The 10,552-nt window shown below is 47.6% G+C and overlaps 1 protein-coding gene across 1 annotated transcript; it reads left to right on the top strand.

The window, feature by feature from the left end:
• Positions 1–308: 308 nt before the first annotated feature.
• LOC144327038 (uncharacterized) lies at positions 309–8,324 on the top strand. The gene is made up of 3 exons (XM_077925157.1): positions 309–678; positions 4,596–4,814; positions 6,628–8,324. The coding sequence occupies exons 1-3, from the start codon at positions 582–584 to the stop codon at positions 6,822–6,824; spliced, it is 513 nt and encodes a 170-aa protein (XP_077781283.1). The 5' UTR covers positions 309–581; the 3' UTR covers positions 6,825–8,324.
• The last annotated feature ends 2,228 nt before the right edge of the window (positions 8,325–10,552 follow it).

The raw sequence follows: 10,552 nt of genomic DNA, 5'->3' as shown, positions 1-10,552 counted from the left end.
GCAGAAAGATTCAACGATAAAGAGACATTTAAACATTTTAGTGTTGCGTGGTATCAGAATAATTTATTTGCAGAATATGGATGGATACCCTTTTCAAAACGAGAGCAAGAGCATCAAGCGATACTCTTACAAATCACAAGCGATGTCCCTCCCTCTCTCCCCCCCTCCATGAATTTCTATCAAAAATAAATAAATCGGCGCGGCCCAGAGAGAAAAAGTTTGAGAACCACTCTGCTCTAAAAAGCACAATAGCGGAGGCGGCGGCAATGAAAGGATAGCTGAAGAACCCGACTGAAAACGAGGAAGAAAGCGTTTAGACGAAGAACGGAATGAAAAGAGAGCAAAAGCGGCCGCCGCCCACACCATTTCCCCGCTTTGACCCCCCCCCCCCACCAAGGCAATCGAACGAAGCCGGAGGAAAAAATACGGGAGCCCTGATTGGCCTCGGCTCGAGGCGGACCTGAAGGGAAACCGCAGGGGGGAAGCCGGGAAGCAGCGCTCGGCGTCCGGCTGCAACTCTGCACCTATATAATCATTGGGGGGGGGGGCGATCAGCTGGGGCGTGAAGCGAGGTTGCCGGCATGGCAGGGCGAGTCAGGCTGGAGGAGATGGGGGCGAGGATCTTGGCCCTGGTGGAAAGCGCCGTCGCCCTGAAAGAAGACTTGAAAGCCGAACTGGGTGAGCAGCAGCGCCTGATTCTCCAGGGCTCAGTTACTGGGAAGAACTTTTTAATCCCTTTCCACAGCGGCATTGCTCTAGTGAGGGGGTTTCAAGCTCGACTTTAAAATATATATATATATATATATATATATATTTTAAAAGGAGGTGGATTGCTTCACCTTTCTCTATCGGAGTTAGGAGATTCGTTTTCTCTTCAGTTAACTGCGCCTCAATCACAGATATGCAAAGGCGTAGTTGGCTAGTGAGGCAAATGCACTCTGCACATGGGCAGATGAGCTGTTGGACATTATGATTAAATGAAAACGGGGTCGGGGCTGAGCCCCTTTTTGGCTATGTACCTACATTTTTACTGTTGCAGTTGTCATTAATAACTATTTAAAATGCAACGCTAAACACTTACCGTTCCCAAAATAACCTCGGGAGCGAAAGGGCAGGGTAGGAGGGGGCACATCTTGGCTATGGTTCCTGCTGCTAAATTGATGGGATCTTTTAAAGATTGTGAGAGTTTGGTGCGTGGGTGTGTTGTTTTTGTTAGTCTGTTTGGTTCTGAACATTTGTTCTCGCTCTGAAATCCTCCTTTTAAATCTTGCCACCAAAAAGAGAAAGCCAGCAGTGTAGCTGTCTCCAACTTTTCTTTGGGGTGTGTCCAGTCTGCTAAGCACTTGGAGACTTGGAGCTCACCTTGATAGATGCTCTTCCTATCCCAGGAGGATAGGCCCAGTGGAAGCCCCAGTTCTTCAAACTCACTCCGGAAAGGCCAGTTGCCTTACATTCCCTATTCTGTGACTTACCCATCAGGATTTCCAGTTAAGGGAGGAAGTGGGAAAAGGCCCATTTAATAAAAAGAAAGAAAGCTTGCTAAGAGGAGACTGTTACCTTGAGTAGACCAATGCCTTTAAGGTCAGCAAAGCTGGAACTGGGACAGGTGTGAGCCATTGGGCTGAAATCCACTAGGTTTTCAACCTTGTTGAGTCCATGGCTCTCTTGACCAACTACAGTGGTACCTCGGGTTAAGAACTTAATTTGTTCTGGAGGTCCGTTCTTAACATGAAACTGTTCTTAACCTGAAGCACCACTTTAGCTAATGGGGCCTCCTGCTGCCGCCACGCGATTTCTGTTCTCATCCTGAAGCAAAGTTCTTAACCCAAGGTACTATTTCTGGGATAGCGGAGTCTGTAACCTGAAGCATCTGCGACCTGAGGTATACCACTGTACATTCTTTTTGTGACACCCCTGTGGGGCTCAGAAGTCCAGTTATGTCACCCCTTTCCTGCAGAGCTGGCAGCCTCTCACCATTTTTCAAACACACTCCTTTGTGGAGGGTTCCCCCAGCCTCCTCTTTCCTTGGTAGTCTTTTGGGCAGCCACAGCTGTCACCCCTGGTCTCTGAGCTGCCCCCCTGCCCCAAAGAAAGGTGCCTCCTCACACTGCCCCACAGGAGCCTGGGAAGCACCCTCTGGCCAGCCCCAGAGGCACCATTCACCTGGGGAGCTTGTAGCTACTGCAACAAGCAGCTGTGCAAGCCTTTGGGAGGCAGAGATGTAAGAAGGTATGGGGGGGGAGGGAAGGAAAGAGGGACAGGGGCCAGTGTTGCCTGTGGTATCAGTCATGGCACCCCAAGGTGCCACGTTGAAAACCATGGCACTAGGATGTTTTCCTCCACAAGCTCCTTTGTCATGAATAGGAAGCGGTCAAAAGTACTGCTGTTTACACAGCTTGGGTTTTGGTAGGCCTTGGGCAGGAGAACTTAATTGTGGTGAATTGTTATATGCTGATATGTGGGATGGAGTCACTCTTGGACTCCGAACTACTTTGAGGAGCAAAATCTCACAAGAGGAACCCTTCAAATCAGTGATTTGACTGAGTCCCAAGAACAAACTGCCATTCCTCTGGAACTTTTGAGGGTTTCATACCTAACTTAGCTCGCATCCATTCCATACATTTAAAGCACATGGCAAAATAATTTCAGGGAGCTGTGGTTTGCTAAGAGTGCTGGGAATTGTAGCTCTGCAAGGGTAGTTTTTTTTTGGGGGGGGGAGAGAAATGTGCTTTAAATATATTGTGTGGATATGACTTAAAGAGAAATGAATAGTGGTGGCGGACCTTGGCCCCTTCCCCCTCTAAGCTGAGGAGAGCCAGAGGACTCAGGGATGTCCTTACTGTTTGATGTGATGTGAATTCTGCTTTGTTTGTATGATGTTCTCCAAATTGCTGCCTTCCTATCCTTTCCCCACCCTCAGATCAAATTTTCTCATACAAGGGATACTCCAGGGTGGATAAACATCAATGATTTTTTAAAAATAAAAATGGATTTTTAAAATTTAAATTGGATTTTTAAAATAAAATGCTTTTGGAGAGAAAATCTTTCTAAAGATAGTTTTCTATTTAAGTTACATTATAGTCAAAAAGCTATTCATCAGGAAATAAGGATTTGTTTTAAGTTTTTCATGTGTGCTAAAACTCAGTCTAATGCTTTTTTTAAAAAAACAAAAAACTGTTTAACCACATCAGTTAACAAACATGGATACATATGCTATAATTGTTTTATAAATTGTTTAAATTGTTATGAAGGAAATGATTATTTTTCTCCTCCCAATAAAGTACAGCAGAAAAGTTGTCCAAATATAAACAGTTAACTTATTAAACCTCACAATAATTTCATAGTTATCTGTCAATGTATTTCTAATAGTATAACCAAATCAGTAATTTTTGATATAACTGTAAAAAGTACCGTATTTTTCGCCCTATAGGACGCACCGTCCCAGAAGGTGCACCTAGTTTTTTGGGGGGGAAATAAAGGGAAAAAAATTATTTCCCCCCCAAGCGCGGGGCTGGGGCGGGGGAAGCTCGAGCTTCCCCCCACCCCAGCCCCCAAACAGGCAGCTCTCTGCAAGCCGTGGGAGCGCTCCCGCTGCTTGCTGAGAGGTGTGCGAAGCCTGGGCACGCTGAGCTGAGCGCGCGCAGGCTTCAGCATGCAGGCAACTCTCCGCAAGCAGCGGGAGCTCTCGCTCTCCAGGCTTTAGCGAAAGCCTGCATTCGCCCCATAGGACACACACACATTTCCCCTTCATTTTTGGAGGGGAAAAAGTGCGTCCTATAGGGCGAAAAATACGGTACTCTGAAAATTTGTTATTCTGAAAATGAAACCTTCATCTGGTTGTAAATATTAAGATAATACCAGCAAGAATGAGTCTTTCTGTAAAAGAAAAAGAAGATTTAAATCAAGTCTTACTGACTAGTGATTTAAATCATGATTTAAACTGATTTGATTTAAATCAAATCCACCCTGGGATACTCCGAAAAGGAGAAGGTACGAGAAAATCTGGGACGGAAAATATGGAAAGGCAGGGATTTAGAGGAGAAGGTCACGTGGACAAGAGAGAATTAACAGTGGTTTGGAAAACTTACTCTCCACATTAAACGACAGTAGGGATAAGCCCCAAATCAAATGTGTAGTAGCCATGGTCCGCCCTAGGTAAAGGTAAAGGGACCCCTGACCGTTAGGTCCAGTCGTGACCGACTCTGGGGTTGCGGTGCTCATCTCGCTTTATTGGCCGAGGCAGCCGGTGTACAGCTTCCGGGTCAGGTGGCCAGCAGGACTAAGCCGCTTCTGGCGAACCAGAGCAGCGCACGGAAATGCCGTGGGTTTAGATTTGCCTACTATTAGGCAAAGGGGGGCAGTAACGACAGAGGTGGTGCTGGTAATGGTAATCTCTCCAGCTGTTGCTCCTGAGCTCCCCCAGTCATTCTCATCTGCCAGGAGGACAAAAGGTGTGTATTAATATGCCCCAAGGCCAGCCTGAAAGGTGCTGTCCAAACACTAATGTTGAAATGAGAATCATCTGTTGGGGACACATAAAGTATTGGGCTGGGCCCACGCATGCCATGATTGCTTTCTCTCTCTCCCCAAAATAGGGCATGTGTTTGCGTACCAAGAACATCAAGACAGCTCTCAAGAGGTCCCTGATGAAGGGCTACAGCAAAGTCAGCTACAACCAGTGCTGTCACCACTGTCACCGTCAATTTCACCGCTGCCACCGCCGCTGTCACCGCTGTCACCACAGCAGCCACTGCAGGCAGCTTCTCCTTCAAAGGCAGCCTCTGGGATGCATCTGGGCAGCGGCAGGGAGCTCGGTAAGAATTCTCTGCTGGTGAATGTGGATTTGGCTGACCTAGAAGCCAAATGGCTCGACGGATTCTGTGCTTTTCTCCAGTGGTGTAGCTAAGGGTGCAGACACGCTACAGATCTAAAGCACATCCTGCCCACCAGCCCAAGAAACCTGGGATATACTGTTACCCCTCACAGGGCAACAGTTCCCAGCACCCTTAACAAATGACAGCTCCCAGTAGCCTTAGGTAAAGGTAAAGGGACCCCTGACCATTAGGTCCAGTCGTGACCAACTCTGGGGTTGCAGCGCTCATCTCGCTTTATTGGCCAAGGGAGCTGGCGTACAGCTTCAGGGTCATGCGGCCAGCATGACTAAACTGCTTCTGGCAAACCAGAGCAGCACACGGAAACGCTGTTTATCCTCCCGCTGGAGTGGTACCTATTTATCTACTTGCACTTTGACATGCTTTCGAACTGCTAGGTTGGCAGGAGCTGGGACCGGGCAACGGGAGCTCACCCTGTCACGGGGATTCAAACCGCTGACCTTCTGATCGGCAAGTCCTAGGCTCTGTGGTTTAACCCACAGCGCCACCCGCGTCCCTCCCAGTAGCCTTAGGTTGTTTAAATGTGTGATGTGTATGCAACCTAAGTAAAATTAATGTCCTCTCCCTCTGCCTGCCTTTAGATGGCCACGTTTATACTTATAAGCAGGCACAGGCAAACTCGGCCCTCCAGATGTTTGGGAACTACAACTCCCATCATCCCTAGCTAACAGGACCAGTGGTCAGGGATGGTGGAAATTGTAGTCCCAAAACATCTGGAGGGCCGAGTTTGCCTATGCTTGCTTATAAGCATGCAATTTGGGTGATTAGCAACCCCAGTATTAATTTATCCTTCCCCAATCCAGTGCCCTCCAGAAGTTTTGTACAACTCTGATCGAGCCCAGCCTGCATGTCCAGTGGCCCAGGGATGGTGGAAGTTGCAACCCACCAATTCCTGAAGGGCACCTGGGTGGGAGACGCTGCTTTAAGCTATGTTTGAGAGCCCAGGTCTGCAGTAGTTGGATTAGGTCAGGGGTAGGCAACCTAAGGTCCATGGGCTGGATTTGGCCCAATTGCCTTCTAAATCCGGCCCATGAACGGTCTGGGAATCAGTGTGTTTTACATAAGTAGAATGTGTGCTTTTATTTAAAATGCATCTCTGGGTTATTTGTGGGGCATAGGAATTCGATCATTTCCACACCCCCCCCCAAAAAAAATATAGTCCGGCCCACAACATGGTCTGAGGGATGGTGGACCGGCCCACTGCTGAAAAAGGTTGCTAACCCCGGGACTAGGTGGACCAAGGAGGTCCAGATTCATATCCCCATTCAACCTAATAAAGGTAAAGGGACCCCTGACCATTAGGTCCAGTCGTGGCCGACTCTGGGGTTGCGGCGCTCATCTCGCTTTATTGGCCGAGGGAGCCAGTGTACGGCTTCCGGGTCATGTGGCCTGCATGACTAAGCCTCTTCTGGCGAACCAGAGCAGCACACGGAAACGCCGTTTACCTTCCCGCCGGAGCGGTACTATTTATCTACTTGCACTTTGATGTGCTTTCGAGCTGCTAGGTGGGCAGGAGCAGGGACCGAGCAACGGGAGCTCACCCCATCGCAGGGATTCGAACCGCCGACCTTCTGATCGGCAAGTCCTAGGCTCTGTGGTTTAACCCACAGCACCACCCGTGTCCCATTCAACCTAATAGGGTAGGATAAAATGGGGTTGGGTGGAGAATCATTCCAGTGCTCAAGGCAGCTTTGGAGGAACGGTGACATATAAACAAGTTCTTTCCTCTGCACAGATGCCATCCTGAAGAACCAAGAAGCTCTCTGCAAGGTCTTGATGAACCAGGATGCACTGAGGAGTCTTATGGACAGGCTGCAGAAGACCTTGTCCACCGTTGAAGAGAGGCTTCAAGCCATTGAGCAAGAGATGAACATCATTTCTCAGTTCACCCAAGAACTCAACCAAGTGGGGAATGAAGCGAACTGGACCTGAACGGTCTCATCCAAGTAGCCCAGTGACTAACCTGGTTGCCATCCAAAGCACCTGACTTGCACCTGACTCTCCTATTTTGAAGTTTCAGCTCTACCACAATTCTTCCAGCACCTACAGAGAGAATTTGTTGTACGGTACAAAAGCAAAAGATTCTCAGTACTCAAGATCTGATCTTTACAGACAAAAAAAACCAACAACACTGCTGCAGTTAGAAACGATTTCAGTCTGGCTTGTGTGTCTCTCTCTTCCCTAGGATGAAGATGTGATTTATCTTAAAACATGATCTAGCTCAATCTAGCCTTATTAAAAAACCCCAGTTTGATCAAAGAGCCTCATGGTTCTCTGAAGAAGCCTCTTGATGCCGAGTCATCAAGCCTGGAATGTGCCCAGCTGATAAAACTCAAGCCTTCCACCAGAAATAGAAATGTAAACAGCTTCCTTTTCTAGGGGTGCCTGCTTCTCTGTTTTTGCCCAGCTTCATCCTAAATGCCGCATGGAAAACCTCTTAGTGAGGGTGTGCTCGCCTTCAAAACTCAAGGGTCAAGTAAGAAATGTGAGCCAAATGTGAGATTTGTAGCTCTTAGCTTCTTCTATTCTCAGCTTGGTTTCTACTTCAACCATGATGGATAAAGGCAAGGAGGCCAATGTTTTTGGACATGATCTTGAGCATTGCAGCGCATTGAACTCTCGTGTGCATCAAATCCCACTAGTGGGTTTTAATGTCATAATAATCTGAGTGGGTTTTTAATTCACAATACTCCAGATGGTTAGCTCACAGGTTTTGGGGTAGCACTGTTGCACTTTCCGTAAGCTTACAGTGTGAAATAGCAAATGTGCTCTCATGCAAGGAGCGATTTTTCCCCTCCATTTTACTAAAACTATTGTTCGAGTGCTTTGGAAGAATCAATGCAATACAGAGACCTATCACTGTGTCCGATGCCAGCCTGCTGATAACAGTGGCCGTATCCCCGGTCATTTACACTGCAAGTGCCGATTGGACAAACGGTTGTTTAGAAAGCTTCATGTTGGGTATGGTTCTTTGAGTGGCCTAAATAGTGCTGTTAAGCTGGGCCACAAATCAGAAAAGTAAATTTGGCTTGCAAGAAAGAGGGGGTGCTCCTCCTCAGGTCTTTCCTGCCTGTCCCCTCCTGGAATGAATGGGAGGCTGGTTACAGATCTCTCCTTGCACTAATCTAATTAGCTTCAGTTGATCTTGCAGAGGAACTATTTGTTGTCATTGTTCCTAGGGGTTTATTAAGCATAGCTAAACTTCATAGTGTGTGATTGGTACTATAGCCAAGCCCTCCCTCTCCTATGCCAGCCTGAATATTTTTGGAGCACCCACCTGTGTGGAAAAGGATCAACAGATTTGTCTATACTGATCTTGAATGTATTCATTTGCTCTCAAGCCCCATCCAGCTCTTCCTCTTCTTCTGTGGTGATGGTTTGTACTTGTATACCTTTTGTGCAATACTTGGCAAAATATGTCAAACAAATAAAACTTTCTTGCATACAAAATGTATGCTTTGGTCTTTGTAGGGCATGGGCTTGTGTAGGAGCATCGCACACTGCAAGCGGCGATGAGTGAGACCTACAACAAAATGTTGCCATGTGGGGTGCTCCTGTCTAACGTCCCAGCCCATGCCCTTTCCCAGTAGTCTGCATTCCACTCGCCAGCAGCAGCTTTACTCCATGCGAAATTGCATTCAAACATAGCTATGCATATGTGCTAGTTAGTGCATGAAGGGGTTAAGACCACCGAGTTCTGTTCCTAGACTTAGCTAGGTCAACCCCACCTCTCTTTTAGGAGGAGGTGAGTTGTTTCTCTTCCTCCATCTCTTTCAGCCATGTAACCGACCAGGACGGACATGTCTGCCCTTGATCCAAGTTCAGACTGCATGTTCGAAACTGCATTGTGTATTTTGCACGCAAGAGCAATCTACCTGCGTTCTCTTTGCTGTTGCATGGAACAATGCATGAACCAGACCTTTGGATGTAATAAGTAAAACTTTAAAAGTAGCCTGCTAGTGTGTGAGGCTAAGCTGCAATGTGCCTGCCAATTCCTATGACACCTTCCCCCACCACAGACTATAACTCGCTCACTTGCTGCTTTCTCCTGTGTGGGTGGAAGAAGTAGACTAGAAACTTTGGCAGAGTTCTGTCCCTGGGCCAGGGTGGCTGGAACTCCCAAAGTATTATCTTGATGCATCCTGATATCTGCATGAGAGAATGTGCATAAATGCAGCCCTCACGCCAAGAGAGACTCGTAACCCCTACCTGTTACAAGAATTCTAAGGTCTCAAATATAAATTAAATGTTCATAAATGTACAAGGCAAACACATACATAAGTATATAGACCATGTGTCCAAAATAGTACAGGAGAGCAATCCAGAAGCCATTTTGACTCTCCCAAATTGACCTCAAATATTTCTCTGCAAGGAGGAAGGAAATGGGAAAGCCTCCCCATTGTCTTTTGCTTACAGATCCTGTCTTAAGGTCATATTTGTGTATGAATAGGGTGAGCCTGTGACCTGGATTCAGGAACTGAAGCATTAACCATCGCCAAAGAATGGCCAGACTGCCCAGGTAATGCAATCAGTGACCATTATCAGGTATCCTGGCAGACAGGATTTCTGCTGTAGATGGCCTCCTGTGATGTATGCACATTTCAGGGGGGGGGGTCTTAGGCTACAGGGTGGGCAATTTCAAGAGTCTATATAAGGGCTTGCGCACCATCATTCAGGGTTCTCTCCTGCACATGGGGAGTGAGGACCCTGCTGCAACAGTTTAATAAAGATCAGGCTTACTAGCTGCTTTGCTTCTCAATATACCATACTCTGTTGTCTTTGTCCATGGAGTTTTCTTGGCAGGGATACTGGAGTGGCTTGCCGGTTCCTCCTCCAGGTGGATCATGTTTGGTCAAAACTCTCCACTATGTCCTGTCCATCTTGGGTGCCCTGCTCGGCATAGTTCATAGCTTCTCTGAGTTATTCAAGCCCCTTTGCCACGGCAAGACAGTGATCCATGAAGGGGATTCTCAATATACCATACTCTCTTGACTAAACTGCGGGAGGCAGTGGAAGACAGGAGTGCCTGGCGTGCTCTGGTCCATGGGGTCACGAAGAGTCGGAAACAACTAAACGACTAAACAACAACACACCATACTCTGGTTGGCCTCTGTTGCTACCGATAGGGAACCCACTTAAGGACTCTTTACGGGCTCTTGGATCCCCCAAAAGGAAAAAGGAGCAGTTTTTCTTCTAACTTACCAACCACCTCCAATCCACTGTCCTCCAGAAATTTTGGACCTCAGCTTCCATCAGGCCATGTGGCCAATGTTGAGGGATGATGGGAGCTGTGGTTCTGCACTGTTTGGAGGGCTGCAGGTTAACCTCCCACAGCCTGTGGGGCACCTGGGCAACTTTGCTGTCTTCCACAAGCCAGGTAAAGGTAAAGGGACCCCTGACCACTAGGTCCAGTCGTGACCGACTCTGGGGTTGCGGCGCTCATCTCGCTTTATTGACCAAGGGAGCCGGCATACAGCTTCCGGATCATGTGGCCAGCATGACTAAGCCGCTTTTGGCAAACCAGAGCAGTGCACGGAAATGCCGTTTACCTTCCTGCCAGAGCGGTACCTATTTATCTACTTGCACTTTGACGTGCTTTCAAACTGCTAGGTTAGCAGGAGCAGGGACCAAGCAACGGGCGCTCACCCTGTCGCGGAGAT

The sequence above is a fragment of the Podarcis muralis genome, chromosome 2 (assembly GCF_964188315.1).
Source record: "Podarcis muralis chromosome 2, rPodMur119.hap1.1, whole genome shotgun sequence".
Lineage (NCBI taxonomy): Eukaryota > Metazoa > Chordata > Lepidosauria > Squamata > Lacertidae > Podarcis > Podarcis muralis.
Note: the sequence above shows the minus strand (reverse complement) of the source record. Positions and strands in the feature narration are given on the sequence as shown.